Source organism: Myxocyprinus asiaticus, chromosome 47 (genome assembly GCF_019703515.2).
Source record: "Myxocyprinus asiaticus isolate MX2 ecotype Aquarium Trade chromosome 47, UBuf_Myxa_2, whole genome shotgun sequence".
Taxonomy (NCBI): domain Eukaryota; kingdom Metazoa; phylum Chordata; class Actinopteri; order Cypriniformes; family Catostomidae; genus Myxocyprinus; species Myxocyprinus asiaticus.
In genome coordinates, this window is record NC_059390.1 from 17,488,979 (window position 1) to 17,512,008 (window position 23,030).

The 23,030-nt window shown below is 41.2% G+C and overlaps 1 protein-coding gene across 1 annotated transcript; it reads left to right on the forward strand.

Annotated features, from left to right (window-relative positions):
• Window positions 1-2,235: 2,235 nt before the first annotated feature.
• Window positions 2,236-21,470, forward strand: LOC127436378 (pendrin-like). Its single transcript, XM_051690475.1, has 21 exons — window positions 2,236-2,373; window positions 2,933-3,114; window positions 3,224-3,363; window positions 3,451-3,561; window positions 4,621-4,823; window positions 5,035-5,199; window positions 5,368-5,520; window positions 7,007-7,089; window positions 7,503-7,650; window positions 8,377-8,490; window positions 8,578-8,653; window positions 16,244-16,341; window positions 16,818-16,924; window positions 17,553-17,622; window positions 17,764-17,856; window positions 17,963-18,058; window positions 18,232-18,468; window positions 19,061-19,115; window positions 19,400-19,545; window positions 20,695-20,778; window positions 20,900-21,470. The coding sequence occupies exons 2-21, from the start codon at window positions 2,984-2,986 to the stop codon at window positions 20,921-20,923; spliced, it is 2,334 nt and encodes a 777-aa protein (XP_051546435.1). The 5' UTR covers window positions 2,236-2,373; window positions 2,933-2,983; the 3' UTR covers window positions 20,924-21,470.
• Window positions 21,471-23,030: the final 1,560 nt, after the last annotated feature.

Sequence of the window (23,030 nt, forward strand, 5' to 3'; positions counted from 1 at the left end):
AATTAATATTAAAGGAAGGATCAAATGTCTAACGAATATCCAATATAAAAACAACTTTACCGCAGTGCCGCCACCAAGGTAAAGACAGTTTCAGGTTGGATATTCGACGGATATACGCCTGTAGTATTCCTTACCTCCACCAACAGCTGTTAGGGACCGTCAACATAGTGACAAATAAAACATTTCAAATTTCAATTGCTCTTTACCCATTACTCCAAAAACTTTCAAAACTGGTTCTAGCTGATCCAGTGGAAGAGACACATATTGCACACACTTTTTAGTTTGTAGATTTACATCTTGTACTATTTTAAATTATTTATTAAAATTAGTTAAATTCAATAGCTCCTTGGTCATGTGACCTACAACCCTCAAACAAGGTTCAGAATATCCACTCACTAGCCTTAAATATTACACACCCTTTAGTTTGTCCGTTTTCATCTCATATGATTTTACATGAATTTTTTTACATTTGAATTTCAGTAGCTCCTTGGTCATGTGACCTACTGCCCTCAAACAAGGGTCAGAATGTTCACTGACTACCCTTCTATATTGCACACCCTTTAGTTTGTCCATTTTCATCTCACGTGATTTTACAAAAAAAAAAAAAGTCACAAAAACAAATTCAGTTCCCATATTGTATTAATTATATTGGCTATAACTTCACACAGAAAAGGTAAGTAAGCATTTTTATCACTGTGAAATTATGTTAACATGCATATTGTTTATGTATTGTGGCAATACTTTTGAAACAGTGAGTTTATTAACTTTTACTTTTTTACTGTGACCCACATTTTTTTTTTCAAGTCTAAATTAATTTATGTGTTAATCAACATTATGCCACAATAATGTTGCTGCTGTTGATTGAGCTTAACTTGTATTGAACCCAGAATATTCCTTTACGTTCAGCCACCACATACTCTAAACACACCCCAGACTGTTGTGTTTTGGGACATCTGACGTAGTTTGACTATGTCTGTAAAGAGAGTTTTACAGAAATGGACAGAGATGAATAGAGGTCTCACCAAGAAGAAGTCTCAGAAGACTTTAACAATCTGTCAGCTCCAACACCTAGCAATATGACAGAACTGAAAAACAGAAGTCCTAAGCTAAAAAATAAGAGTTTGACTCAAAAATCATCATCACCAACCAACTTATTTCAGAAGAATTTCAGAGTCAGTTCTGGCTTACTGACAGATAGTCAGACACTTTGTATAAAGGAGCTGGCTCATGTTCTGAGGAGAGATTCGGGCATATCTAGACATTCTGTACTGACAGGGTAAGGTCAGATCACGACGTGCACAGATCAAATCGTTCTCTCGAGAGTGTTCAATCGCACCTGAACTGGCCAGCATGTACATACTGTACGTAAGCACAAACACAGACACACAGACAAAGAACACAGCCCACCTTTGACAGATCACAGACTCTTTTATCAACACACCCCCACTACCTCCCTAAAACACATTCACAACACACACTCATTTACTTACAAACAGATTCTCATACGGTTGGGAGTCACCCTTTGGCAAGACGCATACTGTGGGCCTCTAATGTAATTCCCTTCTGCTTCCTCTGGGTGCCTGAACCTGATACACCTCCCACATCCCAACTCTGCTTATAAATGCAATAGAGGTGTATGCTGGTTCCATTAAGAAAGAGACTAAGTGAAGAAGAGACCTATTTTGACTCTGACAATATGCATTTTTAATGGATGTCTGACATGCATGCTCCTTTTCTTAAATCTGAAATTTCTTTCTGACATCAGAGGGAGTTAGCTGGGACTGGGACTTAGAGGTAAGACTTTGATAACTAGATATTCAAAATTGTTTAAGAAACAAACATTGAATTTTGGGGCTGAGACACTCAACTATTTTGGTTACGGCTCTGCCAAAGAGTATTTTGAAAATTAATAATGGTAAGAAATTAATTTATTCTATTCCAAGTTATTGATGTGGAATTTAATTTAACATCAATGCAGCTTAATTTTATAGTGCAACTGATTAAGATTAGGTTGTTTTAGACAAGTAACACATTTAACCAATGAACACGGAAGCAGTTTTCAATTGTGTATGCCATTGCTTTGTGTTCTTAGAACTTAGGGATCTGATTCAATGACCTTTAAATATAGCTCAAATGTGAGGAAGAGAGCTGGCTTGGATGCAAACACAAACCCTTTCTTTCAGAGTGTGAGTTTGTATTTACCCGCCTCTTTAGCTGAAGGGCTTCTAACATCAACAGGTCGAGTGATCTTAGAGTTCAGTGATCTTGGAGACCTGGGAGAGTGCTGGTCTATTGAGCAGGGAGGTATACTGTCGGAGAACGCGAGAAGGGCTCTTTTGATCTGTTCAATCAGATTGTTCTGACACTGGGAAGGCAAGAACCTTTAAATATTTGCTTATCTGGACCAGCCATTCTAAAAAAGAAAGAAGGAAAATGAAAGGGTGTACAAAAACTGATTTCAATGTTAATTGCAGTGTCAATACTATGGGAGCTTGTAATGTACTAAAATATGATCTAATAATGACACTGATCTAATTAATGGTAATGTAATAGGGTGGTTGATGCATAACATGTCCATGGACTTCTTTTTATCAGCATGAACATTTTAGGTAAACATTTATATAGATCTATAAGTGGAAATTAGTTCCATTTTTATGGTCATGCATTGTGGATTTTTAAAAACATTTTTTTTTAATAAGTACACATATTTCATGTAATCTTTCATTAATATTAAGTCATAAATGCTGCATGAATAATAACCCTAAATTAATTAGCAAAATAACATTTGAAATGGTTTTAAATGGAGTATACAGTAACCTGCCAAACCGCAGGACGTCAGCTAACTACCTACAAGCATATTCAACAGAAATTGCAAAATCTAAATTAATCTGAATGGATCTAATCTAATAATCTCTTCTCTGATATGTACAAGGCTGCAAGCACAACACACAGAGCGGGATTTACACACAAATCAGGAGTCGTGATGGCTACGTGTCATGAAAATGACTACCATGTATTACGACCTATTTACTCAAACCGCGTCTTTGACGAAGTCAATGAGAGACAAGCCCTAGAGGCCAGAAGTTTACAAGAACAGCTGAGCAGAACCTGTAGGTAAGTCTACAAAACACAATATGAGAAGTTTACCACAGATCACATGATACAGAATACAGTGTGTATTTTTCTGAGTTGACATCCTCATACCTAATCAAATACACTACAGATGCACTGATAAGTGGGCCATTCAGAAAATTAAGGGGCTTCTCCCAATCCTGGATTGGTTTCCTAAATACCCAGTCAAGCATTGGTTACCTAGTGATATCGTCTCTGGGGTCACCACAGGACTAGTATGCTGTTTACAAGGTATGTTCCACTCTGTAAACACAACCATGAAAATTGTAATGTTGTCATGGTGTTTTAAGGTTGTCATGGTTTCAATGTGCTGTACAGGTGTGGCCTATGCATTGCTGGTTTCTGTGGCACCAGTCTATGGACTTTATTCAGCGTTCTTTCCTATCCTCACATACTTTGTGCTGGGCACCTCCAGACACATCTCTGTGGGTATGTCCCCTAACATACAGTAACTGCTAAATAACCAATGGACCCTTTTCTCATTGCCCGGTTTGGAACACAGAAGTAAACTACTGTATAGCGGTGTAAACTTCTACAGAGGTGAATGGGAGACCATAGCAAATATTTTTGCTTTTCCATTTGCTCCAGCAAAAAAAGAGAAAATCCACTATTACATTTCCACGACTTTCCAAAAGAGGAAAATATGTAGAGATGGATTACAATGGTCAGAAGAGAGAAAGATAACCACATTACAGTCACAACCTCAACAGCTATATTTGAAATTCTATCGCAGCAGTGTTGACCAGATTTTTGACATTAAATAATGGTAACACTTTACAATAAGGCTCCATTTGTTTACATTAGTTAACATTAACTAACAATGATCAATACTATTACAGCATTTATTAATCTTGGTTAATGTTAATTGTAACATCTACTAATACTTTTCCAAAATCAAGTTGTATATGTTAACATTAGTTAATGCATTATGAACTAACATGAACTAACAATGAACAATTGTATTTTTATTAACTAACATTAACAAAGATTAATAAATGCTGTAAAAATACATTGTTAATTGATTGTTAATGACACCTAATTCATTAACTAATGTTAACACATGAAACCTTATTGTAAAGTGTTACCTAAATAATAAAAAAAAAAAAAGATTGCCAGATTTACACAGCAAAATTCAGGTGGAAATGCGTCATCACAATCTGTAAAAGGGGTCCATAACCTGTACAAAGGCATAAAGATCTGGCAGTAGATTATATGAAAAAATATAAATTCTTATATAGTATATTAATATACTTAATATACTTAATATACTATACTTAATATATTATAATAATAAATTTGTATATTTATATTAAATAGAAACCTCTATACTGGTATTAAATGAGTGAAACAGTAATGAGTTAAAAAGGTAATTGGTATTTCTTAGGTGTGAAAGGCTGATCTTTCAACAGGCTAAAAGAAAAACTATCTGCTATTGATTAGTTTTCAAATAATACTTTGGCATTCTCTTATTTGCCTAATCCCCTTCAGGTCCATTCCCAGTCACATGTTTGATGGTGGGCTCTGTCGTTTTGACCTTTGCCCCTGATGAGCACTTTCTGCGTCCAGTGAACATGACAGGTGTGAATGAAACAATAACAGAAGAAACAATAATGGAGGTGGATGTAGAGTCCCGAGAGGCCCAGAGAATCATGGTGGCTTGCACGATGACAGTGTTGGTTGGATTATTCCAGGTAAACCTGCAATAAAATAGTTTAATATTTAATTATAGCAATATTCCATCCCTATCCTTCAAGCATATTGGATGTAAGAAAGTTTATCTTAAATCTAGTCCTTTCACAGATTGAAATTTGGTAAAAATGTATTTTCAGGCAGCAGTAAAGCTGCATTGTCCATTATTATTGAGCTAGTTTGTTGTAAATCAAATGTTTTGCTCAATTCCAGGTGGCAATGGGGCTGATGCAGGTGGGCTTTCTAGTCCGATATTTGTCAGACCCCCTAGTAGGGGGCTTCACAACGGCTGCTGCCTTCCATGTGTTCATATCCCAGATTAAAACCGTCCTATCCGTTCCAACCAACAACCACAATGGATTCTACTCTTTTGCTTATGTGAGTCTCTTGCATCATTAATATCTTCACATCTACGAGCTATGATTCTTCCCTGATTTATAAATCAAATACGAGAAGCTGTGGCATCATGTTTTGGGAATGAATACAAGTCCTCTACTGTATATACTGTACATACATTGTTTCTTCCCCTATTTGTTTCAAATCCAGACTCTCAGTGATGTAGGTAGGAACATCAACCAAACAAACGTTGCAGATCTAGTTGCTGGATTACTAACAATCTTCATAGTTATGGCTGTGAAAGAGATCAACACAAAATTTCAGCACAGGATCCCAGTGCCCATTCCAATAGAAGTGATTGTGGTATGTACTTAAGTTTTCCCAAAATTATCCACTGTAAAATGTTTTTAAAAAAAGTAAAAAAAAAAAATTTGTCAGATAAACTCGATTTTAAAAGTTGATTGAGCTATCTAATGTAGAAAATGTTGAGATTACTTAAAACAATCAATAAAGTAAATGTTTATGCCATTTAAATCAGAGCAACTTAATTTTTTAAACAGTGAGCACACAATGTCAAGTTTGGTGTTGAAGGTGGAACTAACAGGCTTTTGAGCATGCCCAGTTTGGCAGAATAATCAAAATAAAAAAGTAATCATCAGGATGATTAGTGTTCACGTTGATAAAGTTATTAAGTTGACTGTACTTCTAAATGTTTGAAGTACTTGTTACCTGCACCATCTAATAATTTGGACCAACTGTTTGGTACCTTGTTGGGACTGACACATGATCTTGTGTAGAAATGTTGATCTGCTTAAAGGTGCGCTCAGTGATTTTTTGATGTTGAAGTATAGCTTACACTGACACCTAGTGGCCTGGATGCTGCATCATTCAAACACAGTAGTTTTCAGTTACCAATGCCATTGTAGAATTTCACTATGTGCAGAGTAATCCAGGATTAATTTAATCCATAAATATGTCCATTCCCATCTACAGTCCTGGGTAGGGTTGCACCAGCTGCGCGTAAGGTCTCACGTAATTTGGGACGTAAAGTTCACACTAAGGGCTTAGTAACTACTAGTTAGTTTGTACCTAAGTCAGTGCTTAATTTGGTTGCACCACCTGTTCTTAAGGTAAGACTTAGCTAGTAGGTCATAAGCTCTCCGTAAAGTAATGCATAGTCGCATAAAATGAGGTTTACTTGTATTGATCCAATAAACAGGCTTCAAATTTGTACACAAAAGTGTTAAAAAGCAGTGAACTTCAATTTGATCTTGCTACAATTGATGTTCAAACCTTGTTTGCTCATGTAACTGTCAGCTGTAATAAATTATATCCCCCCATTAAAATACAATATGTAATAAAATTAGATTTGATAAATAGTATATTCGCCCTGTGTAAATAACAATATATAAGGACTGTATCTAAAATAAATAAGGGGTGATAAATAAATACTAATACAACAGGCTGGAAAAATAGACATGTATTCATTTTAATATCCTATATATATATATATATATATATATATATATATATATATATATATATATATATATATATATATATATATATATTGAATGTGTTGAAACTTGACACTGGGCGACGCACCATGAAAACTGCACTGTTTGAATGGTTTCATGCAGGTTCATGGAACTTGCAATCCAGCTTGAATTTTTAAGTTGATACAACTAAGTTGAGTTGCTTAAAAAAGTTTACTCAACTTTTTCATTTTTACATTGTATAGAAACAGCAAACTGAGCCTGCCTTTTTGATATTCTCTCTAAAGTGAAGCTTTGATGATCAAAAACATACAACGATTATTTAAAAAATAATTTTGCTTCTGATCTGATAGACAGTGATAGCTTCTGCAATCTCTCATGTGATGGACCTGAACTCCCAGTACGGCGCCAGCATTGTGCACAGCCTTCCAAAAGGGTAACAGCACTTCCTGTGGCCTTTCTTGCTTCCTGATGAGGGCTAAGTGGACATTCAGTCCCTTTGTATTGAATATATAGTATTATTACGGTATTGTTTCTTTAAAGTTATTCAACAGTCTCCACTAGAGCTTGTGTAGACTTGGAAATGTTTTCTTCAGAACAGTGAGATTGACAGATGAATGTCAAATGCCTTTTCCAATAATAACTTGAAACAGACAGGCTACACGCAATAGCTGAATAAAGCTTAGATGGCAAAAAAAATAAAATAAAAAATAATAATAATAATAATAATAATAAACTACTATATAAGAAAGTACATCAGAAGGCATAATATAAAAACAAATGCTTACAGTACAAGGATAATGGACAGAACCTGTGAGTCTACATTAGTTATGTTTCTGTGTCCCACAGGTTTGCTCCAGCCCAGTTACCAGATATAGCACTTATTGGCAATATTCTGGGTTCCAGTTTTTCCACAGCAGTAGTTGGTTATGCAGTAGCAGTCTCAGTAGCCAAAGTCTATGCAGCAAAACATGACTACACTGTTGATGGCAACCAGGTAAATGAGAATAAGTGTTTGCCTATGAGAGGGCATGTGTGCATAGTCGGTACCTTTAACAAAATATGTGTGCTATTTAATGGGGAGGTAAATTAAAGGTGATTGCGTGTGCATAAGGTACTTTCAGAAATATAATAAGGGTGAGACCAGACCTCTTCTCCCACAGATGAAGATATTACTGTAACACGAGGGAGAGACATATAGAACTAACTGACCTTCTAATGTCACTATCACCTGCCAAATTCATAGCAAATGGAAAAGAGTTTACAACAGCAGCTGCTATCATTTGAAAGGAAGGATTACAGCTAGTACAGGTAGAGAGCTTTTGGACACAGTAATATTCATCTAGATTCCAGTTCTTCAAGATTCTCTATACCATAATACGCCTGCTTAACTGTCAAGAAAATTGATACCGAATGAAATTATACTACAGATATCGTTGTTTGTTACTGAAGTTTCCTCATTTGTAATTCATTTTGGATAAAATCATCTGCTAAATGTAAATTAAATGTAAACTTATTTCTCAATGCTAAAATTCTACAAAAATTGGCTTCATTTCATTTATTAAAATATACAGTAATTAGCTTATGTAATATTTTCATGTGTTTTATTTTGGGATAAAGTACGACCAGGGCATGTTTACAAGCCCTGATATAACGTTTACAAGCCCTATGATATAAAAATGATCGGATGCAGTGTTGCTTACTTCTTTTTTATATTCAACAGGAGCTGATAGCTTTTGGTGTCAGCAACATCTTCGGTGGATGTTTCTCAAGCTTTGTGGCCAGTACTGCACTGTCACGAACAGCAATACAGGAGAGCACAGGGGGGAAGAGTCAGGTGAAACACATACACTCTTACAACAACACTTTCGCATGTGCGTATGGAAATGCACCTTTGATTTATGTGCTCTCTGTTCTGTTGCAGGTTGCTGGTATAATCTCAGCTGTGATGGTGATGATTGTAATCTTGGCCCTGGGGCCTTTTCTTCAGCCTCTACAGAAGGAATGGTTGACAAATCTTACATATTAATAAAGGAATAGTTCACCTAAAAGTGAAAATTCTCTCATGATTTACTCATGCCATCCCAGATGTGTATGACTTTCGTTCTTCTGCAGAACACAAATGAAGATTTTTTGAAGAATATCTCAGCTCTGTAGGTCCTTACAATGCAAGTGAATGGTGACCAAAACTTTGAAGCTAAAAAAAAAGCACAGTAAAGGTGCACTCAGTAAATTATTGCTTGTGTCATCTTGGACTTACAGTGACACCTAGTGGTGTGGATGCAGCATAATTCAAAATCAATAGTTCCCTATCTGTCACTCACTCGACGTTGTGTCGATGTAGTGACACTAGGGGTCACTCTTGGGAGCCCCAAACACCTCTGCTTTTTGAAAAAAGGCCAATGGGAATTGGTGAGTGGAATTCGCATGCCACTCCCCCGGACATACGGGTATAAAAGGAGCTGGTATGCAACCACTCATTCAGATTTTCTCTTCGGAGTCGAGCGGTTCTATTCATTGAAGCTGAATTCATCCGTGAGTTCATTCACCTCATCTGCTGGATTTTACAGTGCATTTCAGCGGCTTCTCTCCCTCTGTACCCGTGGAGTGCAGAGAACGCCCATGGGCACTTCGGCAGAACAACAAAAGAGTATATTCTAAAAAAAGAGTATATTTTCATTCTAAAAGAGCGGCACACACGGACCTCCCATTCCCCAGCACGCTCGCTTGCCCCGGTCGGGTGCTCGGACGAGACCAGTGGCTCATCTCAGTGCGAGTTCAACCTCTTGTTCGGAGCCCAGGAAGACGATGAGTTATTGAGCGCAGCATCGGAGAGCGGGCTCGCCAGTCGGACGCAGAGGCTTCGACTGGGCTTCCTCCTTCGGGAATGGTCGCCCAGTCCCAGGCCGACGTGAAAATGATGGACATGCTTTCCCGGGCGGCCGCGAGCGTCGGGCTAGAGTGGAACCCTCCACTCTCCCCTGAACCCTTGCAGCTCGAGGATTGGTTCCTGAGCTCGGGGCGCCGCCCACGGCCACGCCCCGCCCCCGTTCCTTTCTTAGCGGAAGTGCATGAGGAGCTGACAAGATCGTAGGAGGCACCTTCTACTGCCCGGTCCCAGTCTTTCAGCTCCCCCGCTCTCACTACCCTCGATGGTGGAGCGGCCAGGGGGTATTCGGTAATCCCCAGGTTGATAAGGCGCTTGCAGTGCACTTGTGTCCACAGAGCGCTGCCACCTGGCACGGGCACCCGAAGCTCCCGTCCAGGGCCTGTAGGTTTATGTCATCCCTGATGGCTAGGGCCTACGGTGCCGCTGGACAAGCCGCCTCCGCCATGCATGCCATGGCTCTCCTGCAAGTAGACCAAGCCAAGGCGCTAAAAGAACTGCACAAGTGTAGTTCTGACCTGGGATTGATGTAGGAACTGTGCTCGGTGACCGACCTCACTCTCCGGGCAACAAAGGTCATGGCGCAGTCTCTCGGGAAGGTGATGTCCACCCTGGTGGTCCAGGAGCGCCACCTTTGGCTCAGCTTGGTTGAGATGCAAGAGGCTGACAAGGCACGGTTCCTTGACGCCCCCATCTCCCAGGTTGGCCTGTTCAGCGACACCGTCGAGGACTTTGCCCGGCAGTTCTTGGCGGTGGCCATACAACACATCCTGCCCTGGCGTGGCTCAAGACCCCGCACCCCATCTGCTCGTCACCAAGGTCGTCCTCCTGCAGCAACAACACCGGCTCCACCGCAGCCCGCCCTGTGGCCCGGCCCTGGCTTGGAGCCCAACGCAGGAAGCAGATGCCAACTGTCTCACAGCCGGCCGCTAAGAACCCGAGGAAGGCTTCGAAGCGCCCCTGAGACAGGTGACCCAGGGGCGAGGAGACCTGCTTCTCTGGAGCTGGTGAGCAGACTATTCCATCCCCCGGTGGAAGGCCAGGAGAAGAATCCTTTGTTTCATTTTCTGCCACATGCCCAGGAGGCTGCGGTACCCAAAAGTTCAACAAAAGAGTGGTTTTCTCATTTCCTGGGTCACATGTCCGGTGCGCATGGCCGTCGTCACGACCACCGTCCACGTCCCATTTTTTCGGGTATGGCGCTCCAGAGGTGGACCCCCCCCGTGCACCCAGCTGTGGCACAAACATGCCCACACGGGATTGGCTCCGATGGACTACGGGGACGAGATTCCAGGAGCCAGGTAAGTGCTTTGATGTCCCTGGACTCAGCATGATCACGGGGCTTGAGTCTCCTCGATGTGGCACCTCGAGCTCCACCCTGCCGCGAGGCCCCACCCACCGGTTCGTCCGACATGATCATTCCCTTGGTCCCCCTTGCCCGGAGTTTGGGTAAATGGCTCGTGCTTTTCAACCCATCGCGATGGCTGACCCGAACCGTCCGACTTGGCTACACGATTTAGTTCACCAGGCCCCCGCCCAGGTTCAGCGCCATCCGCTTCACCTCGGTGAAGGGCAAGAATGCTGCTACCTTGTGTGCGGAGATCGCTACCCTTCTGCGCAAGGGCGCGATAGAGCCTGTCCCTCCAGCTGAGATGAAGAAAGGGTTCTACAGCCCTAACTTCATCGTACTGAAGAAAGGTGGTGGGTTGCGACCAATCCTGGACCTGCGAGTACCGAACCGGGCTTTGCACAGACTCCCGTTCAAGATGCTGACGCAAAAACACATTCTAGCGAGTGTCCGGCATCAAGATTGGTTCGCGGTGGTAGACCTGAAAGACGCGTACTTCCATGTCTCGGTCTTACCTCGACACAGACCCTTCCTGTGGTTTGCTTTTGAAGGCCAGGCGTACCAGTACAAGGTCCTCCCCTTCGGCCTGTCCTTGTCCCCTTGTGTCTTCACGAAGGTCGCAGAGGCAGCCCTTGCCCCGCTAAGGGAAGTGGGTGTCCGCATCCTCAACTATCTCGATGACTGGCTAATCCTAGCTCACTCTCGAGAGTTGCTGTGCGCACACAGGGACCTCGTGCTCTGGCACCTCAGCCGACTGGGGCTTCGGGTCAACTGGGAAAAGAGCAAGCTCTGCCCGGTTCAGAGCATCTCTTTTCTCGGTTTGGAGTTGGACTCAGTCTCGATGACAGCACGCCTCACAAACGAGCGTGCACAGTCGGTGCTGAACTGTCTGAAGGCGTTCAGATGGAGGACAGCGGTTCCACTGAAAATTTTTCAGAGGCTCCTGGGGCATATGGCATCCTCATCGGTGGCCACTCCGCTCGGGTTGATGCATATGAGATTGCTTCAGCACTGGCTTCAGACTCGAGTCCCGAGATGGGCATGGCACTGCGGGACACATCGCGTGACCATCACGCCAATCTGTTGCCGCCTTTTCAGTCCTTGGACTGACCTTGCATTTCTATGGGCAGGGGTTCCCCTAGAGCAGGTCTTCAGGCACGTCGTGGTTACAACAGATGCCTCCAAGATGGGCTAGGTCGCCGTATGCAATGGGCACACAGCTGCCGGCTCCTGGACTGGCCCGCGGCTGTGTTGGCACATCAACTGCCTAGAGTTGTTGACAGTACTGGTCGCCCTGTGGAGGTTCCGGCCGTTGATACAGGGCAAGCACCGGATGGACAACAAAGCGACGGTAGCGTACATCAACCATCAAGGCGGTCTATACTCCCTTTGCACGTCACAACTCGCCCGCCGTCTCCTCCTCTGGAGTCAACAGCGCCTCAAGTCGCTGCGAGCCACTCACATCCCAGGCGACCTCAACACCGCAGCGGACGCGCTGTCACATCAGGTTACCCTCAGGGGAGAGTGGAGACTCCATCCTCAGGTGGTCCAGCTGATATGGAGTCGATTCAGTCGAGCACAGGTAGACCTGTTTGCTTCCCAGGAATCCTCCCACTGCCCACTTTGGTATGCCCTGACTGAGGCACCCCTCGGTATAGATGCGCTGGCACACAGCTGGCCCCCCGGACTACGCAAATACGCATTTCCCCCAGTGAGCCTACTTGCACAGACCCTGTGAAAGGTCAGGGAGGACGAGGAGCAGATCATCCTAGTAACACCCTACTGGCCCACCCAGACGTGGTTCTCGGATCTCACACTCCTCGCGACAGCCCCCCCTGGCGAATTCCCCTGAGGAAGGACCTTCTTTCTCAGGGACAGGGCACCATCTGGCACCGCGACCAGACCTCTGGAATCTCCACGTCTGGCCCTTGGACGGGACACGGAAGACCTAAGTGGCCTACCACCCGCGGTGGTAGACACGATAATTTAGGCTGGGGCTCCCTCTATGAGGTGCCTGTATGCCTTGAAGTGGCGTCTGTTTGCTAAGTGGTGTTCTTCCCGACGCAAAGATCCCCAGAGATGCGCAGTCAGATTGGTGCTTTCCTTCCTGCAGGAGAGGCTTGAGGGGTGGCTGTCCCCCTCCACCTTGAAGGTGTATGTAGCCGCTATTTCAGCTCATCACAATGCAGTAGATGGTAAGTACTTGGGGAAGCACGACTTGATCATCAGGTTCTTGAGAGGCACTAGGAGGTTAAAGCCCTCCAGACCACATCTTGTCCCCTCGTGGGACCTCTCTGTAGTCCTTCGGGTTCTACGGGTAGCTCCCTTTGAGCCCCTGGGGACATCTGAGCTTAAGGCACTCTCTTTGAAGACTGCCCTTCTGACTGCACTCACTTCCATCTAAAGCTTAGGGGACCTGCAAGCATTCTCTGTCAGCAAATCGTGCCTTGAGTTCGGTCCGGGTTAATCTCACGTGATCCTGAGACCCCGACCGGGCTATGTGCCCAAGGTTCCCACGACCCCTTTTAGGGATCAGGTGGTGAACCTGCAAGCGCTGCCCCAGGAGGAGGCAGACCCAGCCTTGGTGTTGCTGTGTCTGGTGCGAGCTTTACGTATCTATTTTGTTTGCACGCAGAGCTTTAGAAGCTCCGAGCAGCTCTTTGTCTGCTTTGGTGGACAGCGGAAAGGAAGTGCTGTCTCCAAACAGAGGATCGCCCACTGATGGCACATCAGGCTCAGGACATGCCACCCCCTGCGGGGTTATGAGCCCACTCTACCAGAAGTGTGGCGGCCTCCTGGGCCCCGGCCAGTGTCGCCTCTTTGGCAGACATCTGCAGAGCAGCGGGCTGGGCAGCACCCAACACTTTTGCGAGGTTCTACAGTCTCTGGGTTGAGCCGGTCTCGTCCTGTGTATTGGCAGGCACAAGCAGGTAAGTTCCGGAACAGCTGGCCGGATATACCGCTTGCGCATAGCGCCTTTCCTCTCCCTTGAGGGGAAGACTTGCGCTCTTGACTCCCAGCCATGTTCACAAACTGTGATCCCTGGAAGACTTTCCTCCTTAGCCCTCTGGCAGTTGAGTTCGCAGAGAAACTCGCTGCCGGCCCAGTACGTGCACTAATGAGACCCTGTACTTGAGGTAGGTGCTCCACATGTGCTGGTTCCCCAAAGGCGACCCCATGTGATATCTTCCGCAAAATCGTTTCCCTGTCGGTAAACTGCGTCTTCCTTGGGCAGAGGCCCCTCAGCCCCCAGTCGCCATGCTTTGTAGAAACTCCTCCCCCTTTGGGTAGGACCTACCATGGGACCATCAGCACAAAACCTGAATGAGTGGTTGCATACCAGCTCCTTTTATACCCGTATGTCCGGAGGAGTGGCATGCAAATTCCACTCGCCAATTCCCATTGGCCTTTTTTCGAAAAGCAGAGGTGTTTGGGGCTCCCAAGAGTGACCCCTAGTGTCCCTACATCGACACAATGTTTCGTTCCCTCCATGATGTTTTCAGTTACAGATGCCATTGTAGAAATTCACTATTCACAATCATTCATGATTAATTTAATCCATTAGTGAAAGTGTCCAAAGCAATTTGGTTACTGAGATTAAGTGAGCAGTATTCAGCTGGTCATGTGATTCTAAAATGGCAGTGCCCATGAGAGGACCCTCTCCATGTAGAATAAAACAGCTTTTACTGTATAAGGTTACTGACATGACTGGAGTCTTCATCACATGTGAGTGGTTATGATTATATATATGTTTCAAAACTACAGTTCATTTCTTTAAGAATAAAACTTTTTTTAATGGGGAAAAAATTACTGAGTACACCTTTAAGGCAGCATTAAAGAAACTGGTGAGAAATAGATCAATATTCAGATTGATCTTATATTGGAAATAGAAGGCTGACTTTTCTTTAGCTAAAATCAGTCTATGCTTATCGAAATTCAAAACACTGTCCCCAGTGGCCAAAGTGGTAAGTGCTGTTTGGTGTATGTGAGCTACATTTTCTTTGAATATTGTCAACAGAAGGGAGCCAAAAGCAAGTTTTAAAGCGAGTTGTTTCCAGCTGCAGGCTGTAATACAGTAAAGAGGAATGCATGTTTTATAAACTGTATCCCCCCAACCCAAACCTAAACCTAACCTAAATCCATTAGTGGAGTAAAAATGTATTGTTAGTGGGAAAAATGCAACCTAATTGAGCTTGTCACTAATTAAGCAAACACAATTTCTTCCTGGATTCAAGACGTTATCCGAACTCAGATCCCCCACGCTTCTGACAATACATGCTTCCGGTCATGGCACAGGGGAAGATAAACACACTTGAGCCGATGCAAACATGTCATATAGGAAACACTGCTTTTTAGAGAGTCGGCATAATGTGGCCGATCATAGGGTAATGGAAGTATCACAAACAAGATGCCGACCTCCCATGTGATCATGTTGCAATATTTAAGTTCAATTGTTTTATTTCATCTCCCTTTTTTACTATAAATCCCCACTTTCACTTTCCTAAGCGCTCTTCTCTTCAAAGAGTTTTTCTTCTTTTGTTTGTTTTGATTTTATAGTAGAATTTATAGTAAAAAAAGGACTTAAATATTGATCTGTTTGTCACTCACACTTATCATATAGCTTCTGAAAGTATAGTTTTAACCACCGGAGTCATATGGATTACTTTTATTGTCTTTATGTGCTTTTTGAGGCTTCAAAGTTCTGACCACCATTCACTTGCATTGTAAGGACCAACAGAGCTGAAATATTATTCTAAACATCTTTGTTTGTGTTTAGCAGAAGAAAGAAAGTGTTACACATTTGGGATGGCATTAGGGTGAGTAAATGATGAGAGAATTTTCATTTTTGGGTGAACTATCTGTTTAAGAACACTATAAACATGAAAGAGTTGAATATTGTCTAAATAGGCTTGATTACCTCCAATATACAGTATATCTTTTATTAGAGCTTTGGGCCTGGTGAAAGTATCAAAATAGGGTTATAAATAATAAAATCACAGACCAGATTGTCATTTCATTGATTAGATAATCTGACTTGTGATGACACTTAAAATAATATAGGTATCAAATAGGTTTTACAATATATTTTCCAAAATATACACTAAATACAATACATATATAGTGATCAGTGTATCGAACAAAGACCTGAGACATGCCTTATCTTTGTTATTCCAAGTATTTGATCCTCTTTATCTTTTGATGTGACTTTTGCATCATGTTAGGTCAGAATGTATCAGGAGCAAAGATAATCCTTGCTGGTTCACAAAGTTTCTCTCACTATTAACCATTCCAATATGGATGATATAGATCATGAAACAGAGAACTTAACTTTGATGACTTCTCTCTTTGTCCCACAGTCTGTGCTGGCTGGCATTGTTATAGCCAATCTGAAAGGCATGTTCATGCAGATCTCTGATGTGCCCATACTCTGGAGACAGAACAGGACAGACTGTGTAAGTACCTTCACAAGACTGATAAATGAACACAAACAGCATAAGATGACAAATCAGGGTCAGTTGTTTAAAGAAACAGTAAAAACAATGTGTTGAACATAACATACAATATAAATGTAGGGTGTGTATGCAGGTGAAGTGTTAAGTGTATTTTTATTTTTAAGTTTTCTTCCTTTTTCCTCTGTATAATGTAGTTGAGATCTTAAGTGATTTGGCATCGTATTTCATTGCTACAGCAATAACAAATAACCAGAATTATTAGAAAGTGTCCCACATTGTATTAAACAATGTAACAACTTATGAGTCTTGTAAGCTAATTATGTTTTTTGCTGATTTACATTGAATCAGAAAACACATAGAATTACATAAATACTTGGTAAAAAAAGTGTTTCGATATAATGTTCAAAGTAGTGTAATACACTAGCAGACTGAAATGAATACTGTAGGCTACATGTGAATTCCTTATTCTTATGCAGCTCATCTGGATAGCTACATGCCTGGCGTCCATCGTCCTTGGTTTAGATGTGGGCCTGCTGGCTGGTCTGGTATTTGAAATGGGCACAGTAGTGTTCCGAACACAATTGTAAGTATCTTTGATTCATACTAGAATCATACATGAAAATGTGTGATCATTTTGACAGCACAGGAATTGCAAAAATAAATGTTGTTTTCAAAACAGCTTTTTGAATACGCCCCCCATCTGCCGATTGTCAAACAAAGAGATAGTCCAGCCAACAACTCAATACAAAGTATTTTAACACAGAAAAAGTGACATAATTCAGCTGCCTTTAAGTGCACAAAACTTGTGTCAGTTTTTGACTGATGCAATATCAATTAATCATAAATGGGTCATTGCCTTTGGGGGGTTCTGTTTGATTAAAAATGTAAGCACTTCTTTTGAAATTAGAGTAGTGCAGCTTGATGTTTATGATCTATTTCTAAATATGAGTTTTAGTATTACGTGGTGTCATAAGGAGGCCAGAAGAAATGACAGGCCATTTATAGCTCTCTTGATAATGGGGCATTACAATCAATAAGCATGTTATTTTGATGTGTAATATTTAACAGGATTTCAAGGACAATAAGAGAATAATCACTGTGAAATTCAAATTAGACAATAATGCATTATAGTGAATTGTGTTTTTTAAAGACAAGAAATGTATTTGAAAGTTTGTATTAATTAAGACATTGGTTTCTCCCATTTCATTCAGCCCTTCCTGTTCAACCCTTGGAAATGTCCAAGACACTAATATCTACAAAAACATGAAAGATTACAAAAATGTAAGATATAAATTCTATGGTGTCAATAATTAATTACTTGCTAGAATGCATTGCTCTTTTTAAAATCCCACAAACTCTGATTAATGTATTTCTTTAAGTAATTTTTGCCTTAAAAGGATTAAAATATAGGAATATTTTCAGATTGCAGAAATTCCTGGGATAAAGATTTTCAAATGCAACTCACCCATTTACTTTGCAAACATTGACTACTTCAAAGAGAAGTTAAGAGATGAGGTGAGTTTCCTTAAGTATGTATATAACATGACATGAAGTCTGACATGCAAAAAAGCGATTAAGAACTTTTTTGTATAATGGACTAAAACGATGTGAATTCTTACAGGTGGGTTTTGATGCAGTACAGGTATTCAAGAAAAGAAATAAGGCTTTAAAGAAGATTCATAAACTCATTAAAAAGGGGAAACTAAAAGTTTCAGAGGTACAGTGTGCACAACAGTTTCCTGCAGAATTTGCAGCATCTGTACATTCCCACTTATTACCAACTTTCTGAAATGCATTAGTTTTTTTTTGTTTTTGTTTTTTGTATATAAAAATATGCTTTGGCATGTGGCCAAATTCTGGTCCTAACCTATTATCTGCTGTTCTTCACAGGATAGTTTAGTACCAGTGGCCTCAATGGGTGTAGATAACAAAGCCTTTGAGACCGAACAGATTCCTAAGCTAGTGAATGGGCCGGTTCAGCCAGACCCAGAGGTGAAGGTGCAGGTGGACTGGACATCTGAGCTGCCTGTTAGTGTTTCAGTACCCAGAGTCCATATCCACAGCCTGGTGGTGGATTTCTCTGCTGTCTCATTCCTAGATGTGGTAGCAGCCAAGTCTCTCAAACTGGTGAGCCATCTTTATTGCTTTTTGCTGTGTTATTGTATCACAGCAATACAGTGGCTTGGCCAAGATTAGAACATTCTATACATTAAACAATAGTAAGGCTTTTGTTAGAAACAGCATTCTTTTAAACCCAAAGTCACTTAATAGATCTTAGTTTGTTTTTTTGCTGTATGCACCACTTTAATTCATGGCCTCAAAGGTGATTTGTGTAACATTTCCAATTAAATACTTTCCCCTATCCCAGCTTCATATGCAGAGACAACTACTGTATAAGTAAGCCATTTGTAGGTTAATTTAACCTAAATGTGTTGTACTGTGGCTCTGTTTGCTTAATTGGCCAAACCAGCCCAACATAGCAACATTGGCTCAACCAATGGCGTGAGTTTGGGCAAGGACTATCTGTTTGCTGACCAACAGAAGATTAGGAGAGTTACTACACAGAAATTACACACTTTATCTATTACAACAATTACAAAAACAACAACAAAAACAAGTATGATGTATTACATTGTGTTTACTCAGTAATGTCTCTAAACAATGTGTTTAAGAGTATTTAATTAAGAGTGCTGAAAATTGTCATCTCTTACCTTTGCAGGTTGTAAAGGAATTCATACGAATTGGAGTCAGTGTCTATATCGCAGGATGTGATGGTAAGACCTGTCCTGGATTGGTAACACTCAAGTTGTGCCAAATTCATTTAATGTGTTCTAAACAAAACATAACCAATATCCTTTAGATTTTAACAGTCGTTATTTTCTATAAGAAGAAAGTACCAGGTTTAAGTATAAAAAAATAAGGCCTGGGTGAAAAAGGGTCACCAACCCTTTTTACTTCAGTCACAGTGGCTCCATTTGAACATGGCATGCCTCTGACTTCAGCCTGGTAATGGCAGGTTATGACACAGTGAATAACCTGAAGGGTTCTCATGTCGCAGGTGAACTTGTCAGGAGAATGGAGGCGCTGTCTTTCTTTGACGAAGAGGTTACAAGAGACATCCTCTTCCTTACTGTCCATGACGCCATTCTCTTCATCCAACTGGAAACCACCAGTAGAAATTCACAGGATCCATTAGCTGACAAGGTTAATACACTCTATTAATTGGTGTCTTTAATTACGAATGCCAACATAGCTGTTTGATAACAAAGATTACAGCTATAACTTCAAATAGTCCTGGACGAACTGAATGATAACATGAATTCTTGCAGCGAGCAGGTGACTGGAAATGTTTACGTCTGTTTATTGAGATGATCTGATAATCTGGGAGACTAGTCCAAATCCTGATATCCAAGAAATAAACAAGATATAACAAAGTGAATGTTTAGCACATGCTGGCATTGTTTAATGGCTAATGGCATTGTTAAGAGGACAAAATAATCCCAAACCCCTCAAAAAACACAATAGCTACTTGTTAAAGTTGTCAGCCTTAAAGGGAAAGTTCACCCAAAAATGAAAATTCTTTCATCATTTACTCACTCTCATGCCATCCCAGATGTGTATTACTTTTTTCTTCTGCTGAACACAAACAAAGATTTTTAGAAGAATATCTCAGCTCTGTTGGTCCTCACAATGCAAGTGAATGGTGGCAAGAAATTTGAAGCTCCAAAAGCACATAAAGTCTCTTTTAGGCAGCATAAAAGTAATTCATTTGACTCCAGTGATTTAATCCATGCCTTCAGAATATAAATTCTCCTCCCTGCTCAGTAGGTGGCGAAATGCACGAAGAATGCGAATTGCCAAAAACAAAAGAAGAATGTGGAAGTGAAAGTGGATATTGATAGTAAAAAAGGACTTAAATGTTGATCTGTTTCTCACCCACACCTATCATTTCACTTCTGAAGACATGAATTTAACAACTGGGGTTTTATGGATTACATTTATGCTGCCTTAATGTGCTTTTGGAGCTTTAAAATTTTGGTTCCCATTCACTTGCATTGTACAGAGCTGAAATATTTGTCTAAAAATCTTTGTGTTCTGCAGATGTAAGGAAGTCATACATATCTGGGATGGCATGAGGGTGAGTAAATGTTAAGAGAATTTTCATTTTTGGGTGAACCATCCCTTTAATATGATGAGTTGCTTTAGGCTTACTGTGAAATATATAGGGTGAATTCTGGTAAATTGGCCACATTTGACTGTTGAAAAGTAAAATAAATTAAAATCTGAATTCACTCTACTGAGTATTGTAATAATATGCCATTCTAAGATACCTGATCTGTTTTCTGCATTCAGATTTCACAGTTGCAGGATGACAAAGAAACGCTTCCTTTTACTGACAATGAGGACCTGATTGAGACCTATGACAACCAGCACTTGGTGAGCTTGCAGCATGTTTTGAATTATGGTTTCAGTGTAATCTTGCCTCTTATTATAAAAAAACAAAACAAAAAAAACAATACAACAGCCCTTTAAACAAGCATTTCTGTTTCATGTGTAGGCTATTCATGGACTTTCAAACTGAGAATAAACTTGAATTCCTCCCTTTGGTTGGCTGGACTCACTGGGACAGAGAGACTGAGTCTTCCTCTTCATCTGCTGATAATGAGTCAAGAGATGTCCAGCTTTGTCCTGGGAGGACTTGAACTCTGACCAAGAAAGACGCTCTGATGTTGAGCTAAGAGAGAAGAAAGCAGTTTGATTTGTGTCTTTTCACATCTGAATTAATAAATTACAGTAAATACAGCTTCATACAATAACTGAAAGTTAATCTAACAAAAAGGCTTATACTGACTGACATTTAATGGTTTCATATTTACAACCTCATATTTTTGAGGCAAATACAAGTATTCATCTGTATCTCCTGGAGGTCTGATTATCAGTACGGACCGCAGAGGACCCATGGATAAACAATAAGTTTACTTCCTTGCAGTAACTCTCAATTATGGGAGGGGAATGAGGTGTGACGACCTTAGATGAACCTAGAGGTGGAAAAGAACGACCAGGGACACTTCCTGTGTGAGGGGTTGACAGAATGACTGATACTGCAGGAGGAGGCCCTTTTTTGAAAGACACACCTGTTATATATGTGTGAAATGATGTTTCTTTTTAAGAACTGTTCACCAAAGAACAGAAACATTTGATATTTGAAAATAAATGACTTGTGAAATAAGAGTTATACATTGTTGTGTGTTTGTGTATTTGAACAGTTTGATGACTCTGACATTATCTTAGATGAGAGGTCACTGTGGTCAGAAAGGAAAAAAAAAGGGTATCTCATACAGTTGTGCTCAAAAGTTTGCATACCCTGGCAGAAATTGTGAAATTTTGGCATTGATTTTGAAAATATGACTGATCATGCAAAAAAGCAAAAAATATTTTATTTAAGGATAATGATCATATGAAGTAATTTATCAACACATAGTTGTTTGGCTCCTTTTTAAATCATAATGATAACAGAAATTACCCAAATGGCCCTGATCAAAAGTTTACATACCCTTGAATGTTTGGCCTTGTTACAGACACACAAGGTGACACACACAGGTTTGAATGGCAATTAAAGTTTAATTTCCCACACCTGTGGCTTTTTAAATTGCAATTAGTGTCTGTGTATAAATAGTCAATGAGTTTGTTAGCTCTCACGTGGATGCACTGAGCAGGCTAGATACTGAGCCATGGGAGCAGAAAAGAACTGTCAAAAGACCTGCGTAACAAGGTAATAGAACTTTATAAAGATGGAAAAGGATATAAAAAGATATCCAAAGCCTTGAAAATGCCAGTCAGTAATGTTCAATCACTTATTAAGAAGTGGAAAATTCGGGGATCTCTTGATACCAAGCCAAGGTCAGGTAGACCAAGAAATATTTCAGTCACAACTGCCAGAAGAATTGTTCGGGATACAAAGAAAAACCCACAGGTAACCTCAGGAAAAATACCGGCTACTCTGGAAAAAGACGGTGTGGTTGTTTCAAGGAGCACAAAACTACGATACTTGAACAAAAATGAGCTGCATGATCGAGTTGCCAGAAAGAAGCCTTTACTGGGCCAATGCCACAAAAATGCCCAGTTATAATATGCCCGACAACACCTTGACATGCCTCACAGCTTCTGGCACAGTGTAATTTGGAGTGACGAGAACAAAATAGAGCTTTATGGTCACAACCATAAGCGCTATGTTTGGAGAGGGGTCAACAAGGCCTAGAGTGAAAAGAATACCATCCCCACTGTGAAGCATGGTGGTGGCTCACTGATGTTTTGGGGATGTGTGAGCTCTAAAGGCATGGGGATTCTTGTGAAAATTGATGGCAAGATGAATGAAGCATGTTATCTTGCCTGGCGGTTCCCCCCAGCACCGGACGGTCAGAACCCTGTCTCAACCCTCCTCCTCCATACTCAGTTGAAGTGGGGTCATGCCGCACATTCCTCACGCAGTGTTCACTTTATTTCTCACTGCAGCCCTCCGCATTCTCCACGGAGACAGCGTAGGTCGCTTTCGTTATTACGCTTATTTCGTTATTACGAGGGCCGGCAAGTGGGGAACCACTATTTGGGAAAATCACCGCCCATGCTGCTCATCTTTCCAGGAGTTCTCGGTGGAGATCCTTTTAGTGTTTGATGGGTCAGCCCAGGGT